The following is a 23247-nucleotide window of genomic DNA, read 5'->3' as shown; positions in this document are numbered from 1 at the left end:
GCTTAAAAAATTAAAAAATTTTCACACCAGGGATCCACGTCGGCAAGCCGTTTTTAGTGCACATAAGCATAGATGCATATTGTGTGCCCACAAATAAACGTGGGTTCATCGGGACGTTGATTTGTCCAGTTGAAAATGTTTTAAAAATTCCCGCCGCAGCACAACACAGCAGCCAATCAGGACACCCCCTGAGTCCTGCCTGGCTGCTGCGCTGCTGCCAAGCTCATTGGATGAAGGGGCGGAAGCTGCAGTGGGGAACTTGATCCCGCGCTAAAAAGGTCCTGGAGCAAATGAAACCGGTGAGTATCAACGTCATTTTAAAAGTGGGGAAACGACCAATGTTGGCCTTTATTGGACATTCACTAAAAGCATAACTACTTGGATTATTATGTAGGAGAAGCTAACCAGATTTCCTACAGAGAAGGTAGTGTTTTTCTGTATTTAAAGTAGAATTGTGTTCAGGCCAAAATAATCAAGCTATGTTCTTAAATATGTTTTTAATATAAATTACATGATTTCCTGATTTTCATTCCTTTAAAAATGACAGAATTGAGAGGCATGAAACTTTCCAGCTGTACTCTAGAAGAATGAAATGTCTATTGTTACGCTAATTGGTATTCTGTATTTATTAGTGGGCCATCAGTCAAATTTGATGATATTGCTGGGCAGCAGTTAGCAAAGCAGGCACTGCAAGAAATTGTTATCCTCCCATCTCTTAGACCTGAGGTAAGCAATCTGTTTTCTGTCACTTTTTATGTTAGCCCTGAGAATCTGGCATTTGGTGGTAATTAGCTTATTTGAACACCATTCATTCATAGCCTGTGATATATACATGTAACAACTGCATTCAAGATTACATAAGATAAACTTGCTGGGTTTTTTTAGTATATCATTGTCCTAATAATTGATAATAAGTATTCTCCATTGCAGCCATTTGGGCTGGTAGTATTATAACCTTTCATTGGGAAGGGAATATTCATGCTGTGTGCTCTATGATGTGTATATTCCAAGTAGCAGCTGGCTGCATGTTCTAATTAGAGTTGAAATTACCCCTCCCCAGTCCTTTTGAGAGTCTATATTCCTAGACCTACATTTTAACCATTGCCTCATGCTGTCTGCTAGATGAACCAACTAGATGAGTCCAGCATGTTAATACTGGGTCCTTCCTTTCTTCCTTTTTTCCTCTGTGTCTCCCCCTGTCCCCTTCTCCTTCTGTTTCATAATTGTAATGGGAATAGGAAGGTGCTACAATGGTTTGACTGGATGGTCTTCATTCTAAATCCTTGTATCAATCATCAGGGTGTTGAGTGTATGCTGATAAATTGCCAGTTTGTATGATGTGGCACCACAGAATGTAACTTCACCATACTTTCAGTTGTTCACAGGGCTCAGGGCTCCTGCACGTGGATTGTTATTGTTTGGCCCACCAGGAAACGGGAAGACAATGCTGGTGAGAGCCATTTTCCTGTAGCTAATTTTTAGCTAAGACATATGTTTTCAGAAATCTGTACAGTTTTATGTAATTGTGAAAAATTCACATTATGTTGTCCCTTTAAAATAGGAACACATTTTATTGTTAGATGGTGAACACTCGCTGGAAACGTATTATGTGAGAGCTTCACCATGACTTGCTATGAGAGTTCTTCATGTATTTCTGTAATTTTTTGTAAGAGTGCATTGGTAGCTGTTGGTAAATCAGGCAAATCATATTTTTAGCCCAAAAAAGTCTGAAATAGAAAGGAACTGTGAGGTTTACTTAAAGCATCATATTGTGTCCAGAGGAGACTAAAGTAACCACCTGCTTCTGAAGCATGAAGTTCTTAAATTTCTTGCTGGTATCTAGGACTTGAAGTTAACTTACATTGTGTTACTACCGGTATGCAGTTGTTTTTCTTTTCCTTATATTGGAAATGTGTTGCAGAACTTTACAAAAATGCTTTCCTTAGGCATACTTTCAGTATTGGCAATGATGAAAATATTGTACTAAGATGCTTTTGATAGTACTTGGCAAAGTTTTCTACTTAACTTGTTTCCTGAAATAATAAAAACAAAGTTAATAAGTGAAATGGAACCATGCCCTTCATAAACTCATGCCCACTACTGTATCAAGATAGAAGTTGTGGTTCATACTTTAGAGACACACCTGTGTAGTTGTTGAAAATATGTTGTGTTTAATTTGTGCATATTCTGTAAAGTTTTGTGAAATGGAATGCTGTCAAATTCAGTTTCATACTGCCTGCATCAAAATGTATATCATATCAAAAGTGTATTAATTTTCTGATTTTTCTTTAATGACACTGTACAGTAATCATACTGTAAATTGTAGTATATTGTCACTCCATTCTGGCCTTTTTTCTCTTTTCAGGCCAAAGCAGTGGCTGCAGAATCTAATGCAACCTTTTTTAATATAAGTGCAGCAAGTCTGACATCAAAATATGTAAGTTAATTGTATATTCTGGTTGTGCACTTAAGAAAACATCCTGGGAGCTCTTAATTTAGTGCATTGCTGTAGAGAAATATTTGCATGAGTCTCTGGTGCAGTAGAAAGTGTTGCTTTCTTTTAATCGGAGAACTGTACTTCTGGCTTTGCTTCTGGCTTGTTATCCAGAGCTGCAGCAGTGGGAGTCGGGGAATGGAAAGAAAAAGAAATTATTCTAGGTCCTTAAATAAAGGCCTTCTGGAGCCAAAAGTAATGATGTTGTATGCAGAAAAACACAATGCATGGTACACGTTTATCTTCAATGCAACCTTCTTTGGAGAGAGTAGCTGTTCAGGACATACACCTTAAAAGCACACAGTGTGAACAAGGCTAAACATGTGGACCATCTCTTAATTCATCAGGGTGCCCACTTCATTATTTTTTTCTGAAAGTAATAATCATCTTTATGCTAATTGAATACTTACACTTGAAAGTAGCCCATATATGCTGTTTTGAGCTCTAGCTTTTATTTATCAGGATAACATCTGATTTAAAGCAGAGGATTAAGGAGGAAAAATCTCACAGCAATTAATATACCATTTTCAAGCCTTGCAAGCCTTGGATAATCAGTCTTTCTTTGCGGGATTGCTGAGGAAAGGGAAAATCTTGCGGTCATTCTGTCCACTATCACTTCTGATCTGACAGGCTTTCAGGTAGCTACAACACTGGTAGATGTTTGTGCATACCCCTAATTAGCAACCACTTCCTTTTAGATCTCTTTGGAAGAGAAGAGAATTGACCCTTGATGGTGCTTCACACCTATTTTCCTGTTTTCCATATATGTTGTATAACAGCAGGAGTTCAGGGAGTGGTGGGAAAGACAAATGATGCACCTGGGTTATTCTTTCTCATATATGCCTTGGTTACCTTCCCTTCCCAAACTTTACCTGCATGAGATGTGAAAAGGCAAAAAGGCAAAAAGAATTACCAAGATAACAGATATTCCTGCATGTTTCTCAGCACCTCTACTTTTTGTTTCCAGAAATAGCAAATAGAGGAAGAGATCCCACCCCACCCCACCCTTTTTGCCATTCTAAGTAAGGAATTACTGTAAAAAGTATGAGACTTTGGCTGTTTTCTCATGAGGATTTTCCCCATGTGGAACGCGCCATGCCTTACTTTATTTGGAAACTTTCACAGGGCGCTGTGCAGTTTCTGAGCACAGCTTGTATGGCATATGGGGTATTCCATTTAAGCTCAAGCAAAAAAGTACCTTTCTTTACTCTGACTTAAAAGGGATATGGCACACCAGTTGCTCGCAGAACCTCTGTGTGAAAAAACTCAGCAGCCAGTGAGGGAGGGGCCGAGCATAATACCACCTTCAAAATGGTTTACCTTCAAAATGGTGGCTGCTGTGCTCCAGCATTTCCCCTATGTTTTTAGCTCTTTAACAATGCTTTCCCCCTCTAAATAATTGAGCTTCAGCTCAGCTATAAGCTGTGGTTCAGCTGTTGAAGGGAAGGGGAATTGCTGGGTAGAGACTGGGGAGGTAAGGACTTGAGGGGGGAAAGTACCAGATGAAATTGTATGATTTCAGTATAGGGAGAACCTGGAAGTGATGTTGTACCTCTCTAGGAATTTCTGGAAACCCTATGGTAAAACCATAGTTTCCTGTGATTCGTAGAAAGGACTAACTTCTGGTTTCAATCTGGAAGTGGTCCCATCCACATCTGACAACCATATACCCTGTCCTTATCCCCACAGTGGTCATTTGCTCCCCTTGACACCAAGGGGGCTTTTAAGATCGACAACTGGATAATGCTATATTGTTCCAACTACCTCTGTGTTGGGTTTTAATGAATTCCCATCATTAATTTTTTTTTAAAGCGAGTCTCCAGCCCCTTTCATTGAGAAAAGGCATATCTCAGCAATGGCAAAGTCCTCAAGACTCTCAAAGCCCTGAACTACGTTTCACCCTCACAGTAGTGATTCCTGGTTATAGCAGCATTTAAGTACTGGTAGTCTGCTCCTGGAGGAGATGGCCTTGCATCTTGATCTCCTTCAAAGGCCTCATTTCACCTTTAGCCTTTAGTGAAACTACATTATGGTACACTGTTGGTTCTAATTGTAATAACTTGATGCTTCCCTTGATGCCTGGACCCCAGCCTTGAGCAGGACAATCAGCTTAACTCTGACATAAGGAAAGTGCTTCTGCTCTGGATGGGGTTGCAGTCCCCCTAAGAGACTAAGTTGGCAGTTTGGAAGATGCTGCCAGTCTTGGTCCACCTAGACTGGCTTCCAGCTTGCTTCTGGGAACCAATCCAAGGTGCTGGAAACGTCTATATGGCCTGGGGCTGGCCTACATTAGACGTGGGTGAAACATTAGGTGCAAAAACTATCGGACCACTGCCACATAGTTCAAAAGCCCTACAACAGCCAGCATTTTATTACGCTGGAACTTTTAAAAATAAATTGACACACTTTAAAATGGACTCTTGCAAAATAATGTAGAGAATATATCATGTCCTGGTACCAACTTGGTGTCATAGGCTCATGAAATGGGATTTAGAAATGGGATTTCATTCACATTGTCAGCTTTTGATCAAAACATGTTTATACCGATGTATTTGCTAAAGTAAGTACTTTAATGCTTGTAGGTGGGTGAAGGGGAGAAATTGGTGCGTGCTCTTTTTGCAGTGGCCAGAGAACTTCAGCCTTCTATAATTTTTATAGGTAAGACTTCACTATTCATATAGTTAGCTGTTCTGGTCATTTTAAATTTAACTTTTTAAAATGTTATTGTTGAAGTTAGCATCCATTTTATTACATCTTGCAATTTAAGGAAGTTGCTTGCATGAAATTGAACTGATAAATGTTGAAGGAAAATGCCTTTAGGTGTATGTTCTGCATGCTGAATGTTTAAGTTGTTTTTTATTTGGAAGCTTAAAACATTTTATGATGTTTCCACTTAATTTTCAGATGAAGTTGATAGCCTCTTATGTGAAAGAAGAGAAGGTGAACATGATGCCAGCAGACGTCTAAAAACGGAATTTTTAATAGAGTTTGATGGTGTAAGTATTAGGCACATTTATCTTAGTTGGAAGCTCTCAGTGGATACCAGGTGTAGCTAGTTAATGTCTGGTTCATTAGTTTAAGCTATTTTAGCACTTACTGACTCTTACGACTCTCATTAAACTTTCAGGTAATGATTAGCTGTGATATTTCTGAAGTTTTTTTGGTGATAAAATCTCTAAATTTCATTCTCCCACTTGGGGACCCAAAACAGCTTACATTGTTCTCTCTTCCATTTTATCTCTGTGAGATCCTGCAATAGGCTGAGAGTTTATGACTGGCCCAGGGTTTAAGCTATTTTAGCACTTACTGACTCTTACGACTCTCATTAAACTTTCAGGTAATGATTAGCTGTGATATTTCTGAAGTTTTTTTGGTGATAAAATCTCTAAATTTCATTCTCCCACTTGGGGACCCAAAACAGCTTACATTGTTCTCTCTTCGGCCCTTTCCTCACAGGCCAAAAACAACGGCCTGGGGGCAGTAAAAACGCCGCCCCCAGGCCGCCGTTCGCACAGGCGGCGCTGCTGCAACGCAGCAGCACCGACCTGACTGCGCTCCCCCTCCCCCAGGGCGGCGTCAGGCCGCCCTAAAAAACAACCCTTTAAAGGGTTGTTTTTGAGGGGAAAGCGTCTTCCCGGCGGCGCGGTGCGAACAGCACCGCCGGGAACACGCTGTTTCCCCTTCCCTTTCCCATTTACCTCTCGTGTCGCCGTCCTGCTGGCCTCCTAAGTCCCTCCCTCGCTGTCCTCCGACCCCTGGAGGTCGGAGGGCAGCGTGGGTGGGGCTGAGGAGGCCCGCAGGATGGTGACACGAGAGGTAAATGGGACGGGGAGGGGGGAAGAGGCGGCTCCATGCGGAGCCGCCTGCTGTCTGCCGGCCTCTCCAGAGGCCGTCCGCATGCTTGCATGCGAACGGCCTCCGCCTCCACGCCGGCAGAATTCTTGCCAGCGAGGAGGCGCCTCGATGGCCATGCGGAAACGGCCTTCCATTTTATCCCTGTGAGATCCTGCAATAGGCTGAGAGTTTATGACTGGCCCAGGGTCACCCTGCAATCTTTCATGGCAGAGCAGGAAATCAAACCAGGGTCTCTGTTATTCAAGTCTGACACTGTAACCATTGTGCCCTACTGTGTTCCAACATAGGTTGTAGTGTATTTCAGGGAATAGATCTGTTTGGTGAAATCAAGAGTCTTTTTTCATCATTAAAAGATGAATTATTTCACCTACTACTTAGAAAAAAAATGACTGGAGAAGAAAGGTATGGCCAATTATCATCCAGTCTCATCCTGGACTTTGTAAGGTAATTCAGAGAATGGCGGTAGAGCAACTCCAGGTCTCCTTAGATGGTGCATCTGCCCTTGGCCTTTTTCAGTCTGCTTTCAGGCTTAGTTAAAGGATGGAGATTGTATTGATGACTTTGGTTGATTATTTCTGTTTGAATGTAGATAAGGACTAGGCTTAGTTGTTGCTTGAATTTATCAGCAGCCTTTAATCTGGTGGATTATACCATTGTGCTGACAAATTTTAGAGTAGAAGTAGGTGGTGAGGGAACAGTTTAAATATTTTAATCAAAGTTGCTGAATCTGATATCTTCAGTGTATGACTTGTTACATAGAATTTCACTGGGTTCAGCTTTATCATCCAGGCTGTTAGCCTTTGGATGATGTCATCCATGATTTAAAGGTGGGTGGCATCAGTATGCCGATAATGCCTACCTCTCAGGTTTTTTTTTTACTTGGACCATCTATTGCTGCTATATCATTCGTCAGGCACTGCCTGGCTGCTATAGTGAATTGACTAAGGGTGAAATTGAATCTTGACAAGATAGATGTTGGTAGATAAGGCAATGTTTTGGAGGGTGTTGCACTTCCCACGTGGGTTAGGGCTTAGCTGGCCTTAGCTAATGGTTAAGAGTCTAGCTGTTACATCCAGCATTATTACTGAAGAAATTAGTTTAGCAGTAAAAAAAATCCCTCGTTCCATCTCCTTTTAGCACAAAGGATGTCCCCTTACATTGAGCCAGCCAATCTTTATCATAATAACTTCCAAAACAAGATGAGTGTAACATGCTGTATGTGGAACTGCCCTTGAACTCCACAGCTCATTAGTATCAGGTGCTAAGGAGTGTGGCCATATTACACATGTTTTGCAGTCACATCATTGGTTACAGGTTAATTTCTGGGTTTGATTCAAGGTCCTGGAGCAGCAGTAGCGTAGTGATTAAGAGCAAGTGTACTCTAATCTGGAGGAACCGGGTTTGATTCCCCGCTCTGCCGCCTGAGCTGTGGAGGCTTATCTGGGGAATTCAGATTAGCCTGTACACTCCAACACATGCCAGCTGGGTGACCTTGGGCTAGTCACAGTTCTTCTGAGCTCTCTCAACCCCACCTACCTCACAGGGTGTTTGTTGTGAGTGGGGAAGGGAAAGGAGTTTGTAAGCCCCTTTGAGTCTGCTTACAGGAGAGAAAGGGGGGATATAAATCCAACTCTTCTTCGTCTGGTTATTACTTATAAAGTCCTTCATGGCCTGGAAGAACAACCACCTCTTCCTATATGCACTGCTGCAGTAGCTTTTGCAGGATCTGCACATCTGAGCAGGGTCTGCACATGAGTCATATGAACACCTGCCCATACCAAAGTATTTTCTGTTGTGTTCAGTACCTGGTGGAATAGGCTGTCTGAAAAGATCAGAAAGCCTCATGTCCTGTTATCATTCTATAGAATGTACAGAACAGAACTTTTAGGAGGACATTTCTGTGGAAAGAAAACTGCAGTAATTTTTCAGTGTTTGAGTTAGTAAATTATTTTTATTATATGGATTGTTGGCTTTAACTTTTGTAATCTGCCTTGCATCTTCTCTAAAGATGGCAGACTATAATTTATGTAAGTAACGGTTTAACCCATTAAATATTTGACATTTTACTTTTACAGTGCCTAATTAAATGCAGTGTTCAGTGTGTATTTTATTTATTTATTTAATTTGATAGACCACTCTATCCCTGTATTGTGTATAACTTACTGCAGTATAGTGTTGGATATTTTCCCCAATTTATACTGTAATTTATTAATCATCCATGTTCAATGTGCTTATTATATTTCATAATATTCTGCAATTCAGCTCCTAAACAAAGTAATAAACCTGTTTTATGCAAAAAATAGGTGCAGTCTTCTGGAGAAGACCGAATACTTGTGATGGGAGCAACTAATAGGCCGCAAGAGCTTGATGATGCTGTTCTCAGGTAATGTGGCAGATGCAATAGCCTGGCTCACATACAGCATATTTTCAAGACTATGTTGATTGTTTAAATGTGACCAGTTAAATGTGACCAATTTCTGCCCAGTGGGCTGTATTTTTTTTTAACCTCTACATTTTTACATTTGTTTCTTATCACTTGGATAACAAAAGTGCTCAGGTAGTATAAGGTGCAGCAATTTGTGTGTGTATCTCTCAAGAACTGGGTATATTTGCAGTTTTTCTTACAGAAAACAAAGATATTCTTTCAAGTTTGTTAGATATGCCAAATAGTACAATTTTATATTCTAATATATATGAATTTCATTTTATGTTAAAAATAAATTGTGGTTAGTAAAAAGTTATACTAACATTTCAAAAATGTTTTCCTCATAACTCCAAATTCTCCAGAAATTTTTGTCACTGTAGATATATAATGAATAGTACAGGGAGAACTCAGATCATGCTTGCACTGGCTTACTTTAAGCATATTCCGTGTGAGTGTCTTGGTTCCTAGCTCTGTGTGTATACTAAATTGTGCAAACATGACATGTTTATGAATTATTTTTTTACGGAGAAAAGCATAACTCAGACTAACTTCATTGAATAAACATTTGAATTTTTACAGTTTTCAGGCTTTGTGGCATAAATATTTTGGGAAAGATGTGCTGCATTTATGGACAGCGTTCTTTCAGAAGGAAAATCTAACTTGCTGCCATCTCTGAATACAACCATTATTTCAGTTCTTACCTAGAAAAGTGTGATGTCTGCTCTTAAATATTGACAGATCTTTTAGATCTCAAGGTCTTTTGATTTCCTTACTACAGCTTCTATCTGTTTTTCAGGCGATTCACCAAGCGAGTGTATGTATCTTTACCAAATGAAGAGGTACATGGCTTCTTAATGCATCTTCACCTACTAGTGCACTTTAGTTCTTATAGGGATTCAGACTATTTTCTTTGCTTAAATCTGCAGTTTACAGTTCACATAGTTTCTACAAACATGATGTCTCCACAGCAATACATGTTTCTATTCCACAGTCTGCTTTCTTCTATTGAAAGACTTTTCAGTTTTCATTTGAAAAGAGTTCATGTTTGTAAAAAATTGATCATATGCTGAATCTGAATAACGTTTGAGAAACCAGAGATCCCCAGTTAGATGCTACTGTCTGTACTGTATAATGCTTGGTGGCTTGGATCTAGGCTAGTTTTTAGACAATCACCAGGATTACTGTCCATGGCGTGCAAGCCCAAAATCCTGTTCCTAGAGAAGGGACCTCCTGCCAGAAAGGGATTTCAGGGGGATTTTGGGTTGTTGTGAAAGGGGAAGGCCAAGGTAGTAAGTTCTGTGGATAGAAACCCTTCTGCTTTTATAAAAATTAGTCCAGATACAGCCATGTGTTCCTAATTTCAGTTCTATCTCTCTGCTGTCAAGTCCAAGTCACTGGATGCCAGGCTATGAGAAGCAGGTATAGGAAAACCATCTTAGCATCAGAAGAACATGGGTGGCACTTTACAGTTTAGAATATCCCTTGCTCACACTTGTGGCAAGGAGCTACCCCTCTACCTGTTACAGATCAGCTTTCTTGGGGGACAGGGGCTCCAAACTACAAGCACAGATGCAAAGCATGGTAAGACTGATCAGTGGGCAGAAAAGAATAAAGCCAAGAACTTTCTTGGAATGGAGGTATCCATACCAGAAGCATGTGCTCCGAGCCCTGGAGAAGCAGTTGGCATGGGCTGGGGAAGAGACAAAGGCAAGGAACAGCTTGTGGGGGAGGGGGGGAGATGGGTATTTGAACCTGCCTACACTTTAAAAAAATCATCCTCTTTACCACTGAATGCTATCACCGCACCCTCTGCTGCTCCTCTTAAAGTGCACAAAGAGGGGCAGGAGGTATGGCACTACTTCTCTTTGCACATAAGTACCAGAAGAAGGGCCTTTCAAAAAGCAGAAGAAAAATGCTTTTATAGGGAACAGAGATTGCACCGTGTGACCAACATGAGTGCTGAACTCTCTAGTACATGGTGTCTGATACTTTTTAAGCGGGAGATGCCGTTGGATCTGACTCTGTTTGGGATTCTTTTTCAAGAGAGGAAAACAAAGTTTTGGACAGAAGCTATAGTACTGGATCCTTTGTCATTTCGAGACTTTGTGGCTTGACACACAACTATTGAATATTTCTTAACAGACACGGTTGCTTTTACTGAAAAATCTCTTGAGCAAGCAAGGAAATCCATTAACCCAAAAAGAGCTGGCACAGCTAGCAAGGTAAGTGACTTTATTGCTAACTCTTACTGGTGTATAATTGGCAGTATTTGTAACTATTGTTCATTAGCAAGAATGCTAAACGTAAATGGTATGTATATTTTATATGCGTGTTTGATTTCCTGGCTTTTTATATAAGTAGTGGAGATGTAAGATATTTATATCTGTCTTACAATTGTAATGTCACTGATGTTTTACAGCTATTTCTGTAGCTTAATTGGTAAAATAAACTGTAAAATATTAAATAGAACACTTCTTAATTAAGAAATTATGAAACTAAATGTTCATTTTTTTCTTTTTATAAAGAATGACAGAAGGATACTCTGGGAGTGACTTAACAGCATTAGCAAAGGATGCAGCTCTTGGCCCTATTAGAGGTAAGCATAATTACTTATTGAGGGAAAAATGCAACTGGCTAGAACCCTCCCTCCCACCCCAGATATAAACTATTAAAGCATTGTTTCAAAGCTGGTATCATATGATCCTTGCAGTTTACACCTCCTTGTAAGCTGGTTACTGTTGGAAACTGCCACATGTAGAATGAATTGTGTATTCAGGCATAACCTTACTATACCATCTGTGTCAGAAATCAGCTTGTCATTATCCTAGTGCATGCAGTGTTGAATCAGTGAATTACATTCATTTCTGTGGACCCTACTAGAGCACTCAGGCACAAAGAAAGATTCATAAATTTTTGTCACTTAAAATACTGTAAATGAGCATTGAGAATATACTTTAAGGTTAGATTTTCAGGCATAAAAGATAAATGAAATGTTAGTTGCTGTTTGGTGATTCTGAATAAAGTAACAAGGGATTTTTTTGAAACTTAGCTTAAAATTGCTGTATAAAATTGCTGTAATCCGAAAATGGTAGGACTGATGACCTTGGTGGACATCTTAAAGAATGCCCTCTGAAGCAATGGAAGGGCTGCAGGGGGAAGGAAGATGCATACAGAAGCCCTCATACGTGCCTCTTTGAATCTCCTGGTATAAATATGGTGTACATATCCTCTGTAAAAATCAGTTGTTCATAAATGTTCGGCATGGGTCTTCCTAAAGCTGAGAATAATATCTAGTACTGAAATACTAAGAAAATACTTTAACAGTTTTTACATCTCCAGTTCATTTCTCCCTATATTATTCATTAGTCTGCAACATTAATTTTACATACTATCCTTGATAACTGAAAATTGATAGAACTTTACCGCTACTAGCGTTGCCTTCCCTAAGTACCCGAGGCTTCTGATGTGACTGTTTTTGTTTTGAAATTCACTCATTGTATTTATTCTAATATGCAGAACTAAAGCCTGAACAAGTGAAGAATATGTCTGCCAGTGAGGTATGTATTTTTGCAGCACCTCTCTCACCCAATCCCCTATCTTTTGTCTTGTTTCATAACCTTTATAAATAGAATACAGGTTGTTTAACAATAGTCAGAGAAGAAATTATGTTTTTATATCTGTTGCATAGGTTGTGCATTTATACTTGTGTATTTAGAAAACTCGTATGCTGTCTTTCCAGGGACCTGTTCATGGCAGCTCACAAACATACTAAAAACACAAAGCATAAAACTATGAAAATTAGCAACCTATAAAACAGCAGTTAAAAACTCAGCCAGCGTATAAACTTGTAAAATTAGCACTGTATAAAATCTGTAAACTTCTCCATGTAAAATAGTTCTCAGACTAGAAGGAGACTGTAAAAATAATGTTAAAAGATCAAACCCCTTAGCCCATAGGTGTCAAACTCGTGGCCCTCCAGATGTTATGGACTACAGTTCCCATCATCCCCTGCCAGCATGATGCTGGCAGGAGATTATGGGAGCTGTAGTCCATAACATCTGGAGGGCCACAAGTTTGACACCTGTGCCTTAGCCGAAAGCCTGGGTAGAAATATGTGTTGGTCAGATGGTTAAAAGAGTAAGTTATGTGTCAAGCAAGCCTCAAGTAGGAGGGCCTTCCAAAGAGAGCACCACTGAAAAAGCCCTGCTCCTGGTGGTCAACCTCACCTCTGCAGGTGGGAGCACAGACAGCAGAGCTTGTGAAGAAGATGCTAACTGTTGAACAGGACAGTATGAGAAAAGACAAACCATTTAGGGGCTTCAGTGTAGGAACCAGTGCTTTGAGTTGTCCCTAGACACACCTGTACTTCAAATACTTAAAAAAATTATGCAAGCTTTTAATATTTACTGTTTTAACAATGTGTTTCACAATGTGAATGGTCTCATTTGTATAACTTAATGTGGGCCACATTATTAAACAATTTAATGGAAATAGGAAGACAATATACATTTTTTTATAATTTAGTACAAGATTATGAGAAAGCAAACATTCTAAAGTTGTCCGTGTTTTTCATGTGTTGTCTAAAGCTGTACTGAAAACGGTTTAAGATGTGTCACCACATAGTCTACAAGCATGTTCAAAACTGGGGTCTAAAACTCAGGAAGAAATTTAGAAATCTGAAGTCTTCTGTCAAAACAAAAAGCATTAAGTTGTTTGATCAAAGCCCACTTAGTTTAGGTAGTGACGAACTTATATCTGTCCCTAACATGAGGCCCAGAAACCCAGGTAGTTTTCAGAGACCCAGGAGGTAGGGCCCCATGTTAGTGACAGAGATGAGTTGGTCAGTACCAAAGCTAACCATGTACTTGCATCTTGATCGTAGATTATTAGAAAAAGACAGCCTCAGAATTCCAGACTTCTCTGGCAGCAGGGTGTCACCAAGGTCCTTTTTGTGTATTGTCTCAGTTTGTTAGTTCCAAATGAGGTTTTGTAGTTACTTTTAGCAATTTTTGTACAATTGCGATTCATTGTAACATCTGAATTAACAAACCACTTTAAGCAGTATTGCCTCTTGTGGCCCTCTGATCACAGATGTAGCAGCGTAGAGAGAATATCTCCTGGTGGGATTCAGAAGGAGCAAGAAATAGACAAACAGGTTTACTCACCAACTAGATTATGTTACTTATACCTGCTAAACTAACCAGAGATAGTTTCAGAAACCATGTTTTGTGTATAATCTGAATAAAGCCTCACTGCGTATAAGAAATTGACAGATACGGTTTCAATGTGAGATTTAGAGCCCTAATTTTATTATATTGTATGTATTTATTGAATGTGCTCTTCTTGTTATTTTAGATTATATTAGTTGTTGTACACCGACCAGAGCCCTCCCTCTCCCTCCCTTCCCTCCGCTAAGGTGGATGGGCCATGTCCAGATGCCGGGCCCCTTCCCCTTCCCTCCCTTGTATGCCACCCCTCCCTTCCTCCCCTTCCCTTGCATGCCACCCTCCCTCCCCTCCCCCTCCCCCCGCTAGTCGAAGAAATAAATAAATAAATAAAAATAAGATACCACTGGATAGCTGCCATCTTTACAGAACATGTAGTTTCAGTCACAGGTGTGACCGTGAGAAGTTTAAACATGTGTTCAAGATTGAAGCCAACAAATGTCGGTAGTGAAAAGAAGTAACTGTGAGCAACCTTGAAATTGACATATATAGAACCAACTAGTGAAATCAGAAAACAGAGTTAATATAATTGTTTCCTCTGCTTGAGTTTTGTTCTCCCTTTTAAAAATTCTATAAAATTTCATAGCCAAATGTTAAAGTTCAGTTTCGTCTTGGTTTCAAATACAACCTGAAAAGCCTGCCCAAAATATAGATATTTATGTAAAATGCTCTCTTTGCTTTTAGATGAGGAACATCCGATTGTCAGATTTCACTGAGTCATTGAAGAAAATAAAGCGTAGTCTCAGTCCTCAGACCTTGGAAGCTTATATTCGCTGGAACAAGGATTTTGGAGATACCACGGTCTGATATACAGCTTTATAAAATTAAAGGAGAATGGTGCCAGCAAAGGACAGTTGATTCAGACTCCTGCTGGAACGCAGCCCGTGTTTACAGGACTCTAAAGATTTCTAAGTGTCAGCACTGAAATGAGGCTGATTATAAGGGGGAAACAAATAGAATTGTTGATCAAGATCTCTCAGCCTTTAACATCTGGATTTATATACAGGGCGTTTTAAGAGAGCACAATAAAGATATTGGAGGAAAAACTCTAGCAATTATGTGATGGTAGGAAATGTAATTGGTCTATTTTGTTGCTGACTGAAATATTCTAATGGCATTATCTCTTGGAAAGAATGCTTTTTTTGCTCATGACATTTTTTTTTGTTAGCTTCTAATTGTAAAGTCTATCCATTTTCTTGATAAATAAATCTGTAATGTGCCAAATTAAAATACACTTGATACATCCAGAACAGCATAAAGTATAAAAGAACTGGTCTGTTGCTTTTTGTTCTAATGGAACTTTGCAGTCTATAGAACTTAGAAAGAGATATATGACTGCCAGACAGTAATGACCAGTGAAGCCAGCTGCAACATCAAGTGGCTTAGAGTTTCTACTCTTAAGTCATTCTTTTCTTGCAATATTTTTCTGATATTGTAGACTTGAGCCCAAGAAATATGAGTAATGGCATTGACTGTCAAAGGAACTTAGTTTCAGACTTACAGTGACTGAAAGCCAGAGAAGTTGCCACTCTGAAAATTTTTAATCTATGCAAGTGATCATGGCTATGATTACTTGTTTAATTATGTTAGTCTTTTATACGTTTCATGTACTTCAGTTTGTGGACTATAATCTGCAAAAAGACTCAACTGACTTTTAAAAAGTGCAGTAACTAAACTGTTTCTTGTAAATACATTAATTTTTATGGTATGAATGACATGTAAATTCATGGCTTTTTAAGATTAAAGGTGAGGCATATTCGCTCCTTTGTGGTATAATGGTTTGGTGTTTACAAAACTGATAGTTTGTTCTCTTATTCAAAAGTTCTGATTAAAATATCACCGAAGTAAAAACCAGAAGAGTATTCCATTTTTCATTGCTTCATAACTTGATGTGGGTGGGGTGTTGGGGAGGTCAGTAGAAAATAAGAATTAGGGATTCTATTAATGTTTCCTACTTTTAAAATTGTGCCTTCCAGTTAGAAGGAAGATTTATTTTGGACTCTATTGAATGAAAATGAGACAAACAAAATTCTTCTCTTACTCTCTATAGTTACAATATAAACTTACTGATTATAAACTGATGAGCTTTTTAGCACTTCTACATAGACTTAGTCATTGCTAGATATTAGCAGTGATAGCCAGAATAACACTGTATGTGCAAAGCCAGACCACAAGCACAATCTAAATTGTTTTAAAATCCATTGTTAAAAGCTAACAAGATTTTCAGAAGGCTGTACAGTAGTATTAAAATACAACATAATGGTTTTTCAATAAGTTGATTGTACATGGCAGGTGCTTCATATCAATGTCAGAAGCTCATTTCTTGCGAGAGCTTGAAAAAGAAGATATATTCAAGCTGCATGTCTTCAATGTCCCTTTCTAAATAGTTTGTCTACCTACTTTGCATCAAAGATATAGTGTATTTGCCGTTAGTTCCCTATGAGTCAAAACTGTGTGTATTAGCTATGTGTCACTGATCTCTTGATGCATAAGTAGACAATTTCTAAGATGTCCCTTTCGTCTATTAATTAAAGGCTTGCTTCAGTATTTGAAATATTGTATTGGTTCCCTTCTCTCTCCTATCCCCTGCAAGTTACTTAAGCCCAGACAAGGGAAAACTGCCTTCCTGAGTATAAGGGTGATCAATTCTTATAAATACTATGCAATACTGATTAGTCTAGAGACAGAGGAGTTCAGGGATATTTGTTTGCCCTCTTCCTATGGGGAAATACAAGTGTTGCCAGGCAAGACATGATTACATTTGAAATGGCAATAAATATCTCTCTCATTTAAAATTAGAATAAAAAGCTAATACTATGATTTCACGTTTGGACAGACTTTCACCACCAAATCTGTCAAATCTCCCCTCTGAAATCACAAAATTTACTTAGAATATTGGCAACTGAAGAGAACATCTACATTCTTATCTTCCTGATGCAGCTGAACCTTGAGCGAAAGACAAAAGTAAGTGAATTAGGAATCTTATTTTACAAGCTCGAACTCAACTCAGGTTTTGAACTTTATGGAAATCCCAGTCACAGAGATTAGCTGTAAACAAAGGCTGTAGACCTTTGTTTCATATTTGATGATTTCACTGGGAATAAGAATGCTATCTGGCTCAGGACTGCGCTCGGGGTAACTGCCCAGCTACATTGACAAGAGTCTCCCATAGGAGAAACAACAGATTGGAAATTTATTACTTGTGGTTGAATAAGTTGTCCTCTCACAGCAGTATCCTGGAAATGTGAGAAACTATTTTCGTACTGTTCAAACCGTACTAAAATTTAGGTAGAAACACTTGATGAGGTAAAATCAACTGGATGAAAATGGCATTGCTATGTTATTTGGAAAAGGTTTGTCATAATTACTTGAACAGATGCATAATTACTTGAACAGATGCAATAAAAAACAGATGCAGGCCTTGCGTGGTCTGGGACCTCCGTACCTGCGGGACCGCCTTGCCCCATACGTCTTAAATCGGCCTCTGCGTTTGGCAGAGGCCAACTTACTGGTGATCCCTGGCCCCTCAATGATGCGGCATGGTTTTCTCCACTCTCGGGCCAGAGCCTCTTTACAAGCTCTGGCCTGCCCCTGCCTGGTGGAACGCTCTACCTCCAGCTACGCGGGCCCTGTGGGATCTTAATGATTTCCGTAGGGCCTGCAAGACAGAGCTGTTCCGCCGGGCTTTCGGGGAGGCCGGCCGCTGATGGTTCCCCCCTCCCCCCCCTTCCTTTTATGTCATCTATGGACCATGCCGTCCCTTCCCCCCCTTCCTTTTCCTCCAAGGGGATTTAGTAGATGGACGCCATTGATATTTTGTTGTTAGAACGCTGCTTTTAATGGGGTTGGTTTTAATGACGTAGAGCCATTATTTAATGTTTACCTAAATTCAGTTTTACTGATTTTAATGTGCTCTACCTATTTATCTGTACACCGCCCTGAGCCCTCCGGGGGAGGGCGGTTTATAAATACAACAATAAATAAATAAATAAATAAATATTGTGTGTCCTTTCTATACTGTTAGGTTTTATGGTAAGTAGTATCAGCAGGGACTATTGTTATATTTCAATTTGTCCCAAAAATGTTCAAGCAAATTTAGTTTTCATTCGTTATCTGAATGAGATGTTATTCCTCATGTCCTCAATTTCTTTGAAAAGCTTTTGTGATTCATGGGTCAGTTACTGTAATTCTTAATACTTCCCAAATGTAACAAAGTGGGAGGGGAACACAACTGTGTGGATCACTTAGTGGCTAAATAATGTTTTTATAGTTCTGTTACTGTAGATTTCACTGTGTAATTCTATGCAGTTACATTAGTCTGAACTCACGGAAATGCACAGGATTAGACTGGAGTAATTCTCTTTAGAATTACACTGTAAATGTAGGTTCCCTTTCAAGCTGTAATTCAGTATGATTAAAATTCTATTTCTTGTTTCAAGTAAATGTGATTCCTGCAAATATACTGATATGGTATATACGTTATTACAGGTTCAGTAAGTATTCAGCCCAATGCTGGGAATGTGGCAATAATGTCTGTTCAAGGTAGAAACAGAATTTGTCACTGCATTGTCTGTACATGACCATTTGGGAAGTTTGTCCAGTACTATGGTCTTAAGTAATTAAAGCATCTCAATAAAACATAATTTAACTGTGCTATTATCTACATCTGAGGGGAAAATTCCTATATACTGTTCTGGCTTACTATCTGAAAATATTACTTGGCAACTGTCTCTGCATTTTGTCTTTGGGAGATTTCTTATAGAAATCTTAAAGCAATGAATTACATTATTTAGAATAACTAGAATATTATTATACCTTGATTTATATAGAAATTAATTTTGATAAGATCTAAGTGAACAAATGTAATGCTAGTTGGAAGTTCGTTTTTTTTCTTTTTCGTTCTTTCTTAGATTTTTTTTGTATAACTTTGAATACAATTGTGAGACAAATATTTAATAAACATTATCAATTTTTTAAAAGAAATCTTTATGTAGGAAGGTCCTTGAGATGCTACTAATGATTTCTGAATTTGAAATCAAAGGTCCTGTCAAAGCTGGAATTTCTTCATATTGACCGGATTCTTAGCTATGGAGTGGCCATTTTGAATTTTTTACTCAAAGTTATCAGATGTTTTCTCATAAACTTCTAAAGTTTGGGCATTGCTATTTGTATCAAGATATAAAATTGTAATGGCAAAACAAAACATGAAAAGCATGATTTCAGATTGATTTTTCTTGATAAAATATTGTAACTTGTTTTCATTTCAGTTTTATTTCATTACTTGGTCCAAACATGCCTTTTGAACCTGCTGCCTATTAAACTTTGTTGTTAATATTTCTAATGTGATATGGGAAAAGTGCATAGAATACTTCCATTTGGTTTCTTGGACAAGATGAAAATCTTAACTCTACTGTAAGTCATTTTGATTAAATAAATGTGCTGAATTTTTAATTGGTTTTGTTAGATTCTAAATAAAACAATAATACTTGGAGTAGCTACTTCAATACTAAAACCTTAGTTCTGGTAACAGTAAGTTCTATCAAGATATGTATCAGTTTTAAATTCAGACTTTTATACTTCTACTAGATGTGAAATCCTTAGAATGCAGACCTCTAATTAAACATAGCCACATGGTTTCTAGATAAACTTCCTCCTCTTGGTAAACAGAATTGTTGTGGGATATATAATGCTAAATCAATATCTGCCAAATCAACAACTTTAAGTAACTGTTCGTGAGTGACTTCATCAAAATTAGCTAAGATGTCGCTCTGAGATCTCGTCCTCATCTCTGGCTGTTTCTCCAACTGCGTATCTACTGTTTCCATTTTGGCTGTTTCAATTGCAGCTTTAATATCCACGTTGAAGAAGTTTCTTCATATTCTCAACTGATTTCCTTTCCCTCAATTTTCTTGCTAAGGTATGAAGTCTTATGCTTTAATTTGGTTGTCTTCCCTTCCCTTGCACCCCATGGTCACACTTGGGCCTGGCCACAGAAAAACCATTTCACTTCTCCCTGAACATTTAAAAAACACCTGGTTCTTCCTCAACAAAATAACTTTAAGTGGTAGTCCTCTCAAGCCTTCTGTAGCTATAAACTGGACCTTTCATTTCTTACCTAGATTACTGCTAACAATGCTTCTATCTCTTGTTCAGGGTCTCCAATAAGACTTTTTTGTTCTGTAAGGTTCAAACAAGATCCAAAATGCTGTGAAGGCCTGATCTCAGTTAGGACCATGGCATGACAGACTGAGGTGCTCTTGTTCCCTTTGCTCTTTTTCAAGACCCAAACCAGCCCTTGGGGTGTGTGTGAGTGTGCCGTTTAAGCACTTAGGCCCTGGGTGAAGAACAAGAATACCACGGTCTATTATGCTGTAGGGCCAATCAGGATCAGGCCCTTTCTGCATTTTTAAATCACCATAAAACAGTAGTGCAATCCACAGATCAGCTGTGTGGATGTTTCCATCTACTCTAGCCTTCAGTCACAGACTCTCAAGATGGCTGCATTCTGCAAAAACTGTCTTCATAAACAATATAAAACAAACATCTAGCAGCAACTAGAAGACTAAGACTTCAATATGAATTTTTATAGGTCACAGATCATATTCTGAGTTCCTTGAATGAGTATTAACATGGAACAATACAAACTATATAGATATGAAATAAAAGTAATTCTAAAAAAAACCCCCAGCCCTCCCCAGTACCATTTTCAATCACATACCTTCCTGATAAAGTATGCTGTGACCCAGGAATGTTCATCGTAAAATGTTAGCCTTTAATGTGCCAGTAGATTTGTGCTATATCTTACTACAATACACTATCATGCAGTTTACCTTCAACATTTTCTGTAGTATTTTTCTTGCTATCACATAGGGTTGCCAACCATCCAGAATTATAACTGACCGCCGGACTATGAAGAGCAGTTCCTCAAAGAAGTGCTGATTTGGAGAGCAGACTCCATGGCATTATAATTCACAGAGGTTCCTCCCAGAGGTGGGATTCAGCCAGTTTGGACCTGTTCAGTAGAACCAGTAGCTAAATTTTCGGCTAGTTCACCGAACCGGTAATCCCACCACTTCCTTTCTCCCCATAGAGGCCGCCCCATAGAGAACCATCCAGAATTATAACTGCCTCGTTCCTAAGCCAGCTGGGTGGCCCTGCATGGGGAGGAAGCGCAAGCCACCCTTAGTGGAGGGCTGATGGCTTGGGCTCCCTTCCTTTCCATGGAGACCGCCCAACTGGCTGGGGAACGAGGCAAGGATCTTTGCCTTATACCCAGTCAGCCGGGGGGCTTCCACACGGGGAAGAAGCCCCAGGCAGCCCCCCAGACAAGGGGTGGTGGCTTGGGCTCCCTTCTTTTCCACAGAGGCTGCCCGGCTGGGAAAGAGGCAAGGATCTTCACCTCGTCCCTCAGCCAGCCAGGTGGCTTCCGCGTAGGCAAGAAGCCGCAGGCAGCCTCCAGCCAAGGACCTTGGCCTTTGGGCCAGCGGGCCGCCGAGCACGAGTCTCTGGGTGTGGGGGATGGGGCTTCCTTCCAACAGAGGTTGCCCAGGCATCCCAGCTGCTGCCCTAGCCCGATCTCTTTTGCAGGGGGTCCCACCCAAATGAAATGATTTTTTGTGGCAAAGGGAGGGACTCAGGCATTAATCCCCAAAGGATTTCCTTTCCACATATCTGGAGAAGCGAGCTCTGACTGGCAAAAGCTCATACTGAAATAAATGCAGTTAGTAGTTTTGAAGGTGCCACTGACTGGATTCGTGTCTAATACACGCCTGGCACCTGTTTCCAGGACTCAGGCTGAAACATGGAGCCAGTGACGTAGGTATAGATTTTTTATAACAAGTTCAACCTTTATTAGGCATAGATATCAAAACAATTGGCAGAACAATGTCACATTTGGCAAAAACATCTTAAAATTCTCTGGATGAGAGCACCTGCAATAAATAATGTGTTGTATTCCCTAAAATCTCAACATCATTACTATTTAGTAATTTTATTATACAACCTTTGGGAGAGATGTTGCACATAAATTGTGATAACAGAGCTTCTCTCAAAAGGTTGTAATTCGGACAAGAACATAAAATATGTTCCAACGTTTCAACCTGGGATGGACAATGTGGACATACCCTGTCTGAAAGGGACAAATTTCTGAATCGCCCTTGAATAAGCGTAGGGGAAAAGACATTACATCTGGGTTAGGGTTGCCTGGGCTCATCAATCAGTAAAAAAATATGAGGCCATCTTTCCAGTCACAAGAACGATGCCAAAGGATAAGGGGGAACATGCTGATCTTGCTTGACTAATTAAATATTGCTGTTCTTGGTCAAGCAATCTGGTTTTAATTGTCCAAAATATTTATTTTGGTTCCCTCATTATAGGTCCTCTAGGGCCAGACCCAATGAAGCAATTTTTCCTATAATTATGTTCCACCATTCAGAACCGCATACATCCGGGAGAGCCCTAAACAACAAACTGTTGGGGTCGTTGTGGAAGCATACTCTTAACCAAAATTTGAAAGTGAGTAGCTATGCCCTTGTTGTTAACAGATGTATACCCGTCTCCAAACATAGTACCACATATGGTACGCAACGGGGAACAGTGCTTATGAAAGCAGCTCTCCGAGGCCAGGGATGGCAGACTCCCCCACACACTGCCCCCACTGGCTGGGCTCCCAGCTGGCAGCCCCTTCTGCCTTCCCCTCCAGGGTAAATGGAGCCTGGTGCAAAATCTGAGTTTTGTGCACCCCCCTCTCCCCCATGGGCAGCTGATGTGATGCTGGAATCCACCCCAAAACAGAGTCACTTTCAATGGTGTTTAAACTAGGGAGCCCAGATTCTCCTTTTAAATCCACCATAAAGGGAGAATCTGGGGTCCCCAGTTAAAACAACATTGAAAATGATGCTGTTTTGGGGTGTTCCTCAGATTCTCCCTTTAAATCCATGCCAAAGGGGATGGATTTAAAAGGAGAATCTGGGGAAATTTGGGGGGGTGCCTGCTGTCAAGGGTGCAATTGTTAAACTAGTAGCACCAAACTTTCAGGGTATCTTTAGGAGACTCCCCTGATGATACCACCCAGGTTTGGTGAAGTTTGGTTCAGGGGGGCCAAAGTTATGGACCCACAAAGGTGTAGCCCCCATCTCCTATTAGCTCCCATTGAAACAATGGGGGTTAGGGGCACCCCCTTTGAGAGTCCATAACTTTGGACCCCCTGAACCAAACCTCACCAAACCTGGGTGGTATCATCAGGAGAG

At 39.8% G+C, this 23247-nt stretch overlaps 1 protein-coding gene across 6 annotated transcripts in view; it reads left to right on the top strand.

The window, feature by feature from the left end:
* Positions 1–15850, top strand: part of SPAST (spastin) — a 35633-nt gene extending 19783 nt beyond the window's left edge. For all 6 annotated transcript variants that reach the window (XM_048484638.1, XM_048484626.1, XM_048484633.1 and 3 more), the window contains 11 exons: positions 633–726; positions 1376–1450; positions 2366–2437; positions 5077–5152; positions 5399–5490; positions 8653–8732; positions 9571–9613; positions 10917–10996; positions 11300–11370; positions 12291–12331; positions 14684–15850. In XM_048484638.1, coding sequence (XP_048340595.1) covers positions 633–726; positions 1376–1450; positions 2366–2437; positions 5077–5152; positions 5399–5490; positions 8653–8732; positions 9571–9613; positions 10917–10996; positions 11300–11370; positions 12291–12331; positions 14684–14806 — 847 coding nt within the window. In that variant the 3' untranslated portion in view covers positions 14807–15850. The remainder of the gene's footprint in view (positions 1–632; positions 727–1375; positions 1451–2365; positions 2438–5076; positions 5153–5398; positions 5491–8652; positions 8733–9570; positions 9614–10916; positions 10997–11299; positions 11371–12290; positions 12332–14683) is intronic.
* Positions 15851–23247: the final 7397 nt, after the last annotated feature.

Source organism: Sphaerodactylus townsendi, linkage group LG01, assembly GCF_021028975.2.
Source record: "Sphaerodactylus townsendi isolate TG3544 linkage group LG01, MPM_Stown_v2.3, whole genome shotgun sequence".
Taxonomy (NCBI): domain Eukaryota; kingdom Metazoa; phylum Chordata; class Lepidosauria; order Squamata; family Sphaerodactylidae; genus Sphaerodactylus; species Sphaerodactylus townsendi.
Note: the sequence above shows the minus strand (reverse complement) of the source record. Positions and strands in the feature narration are given on the sequence as shown.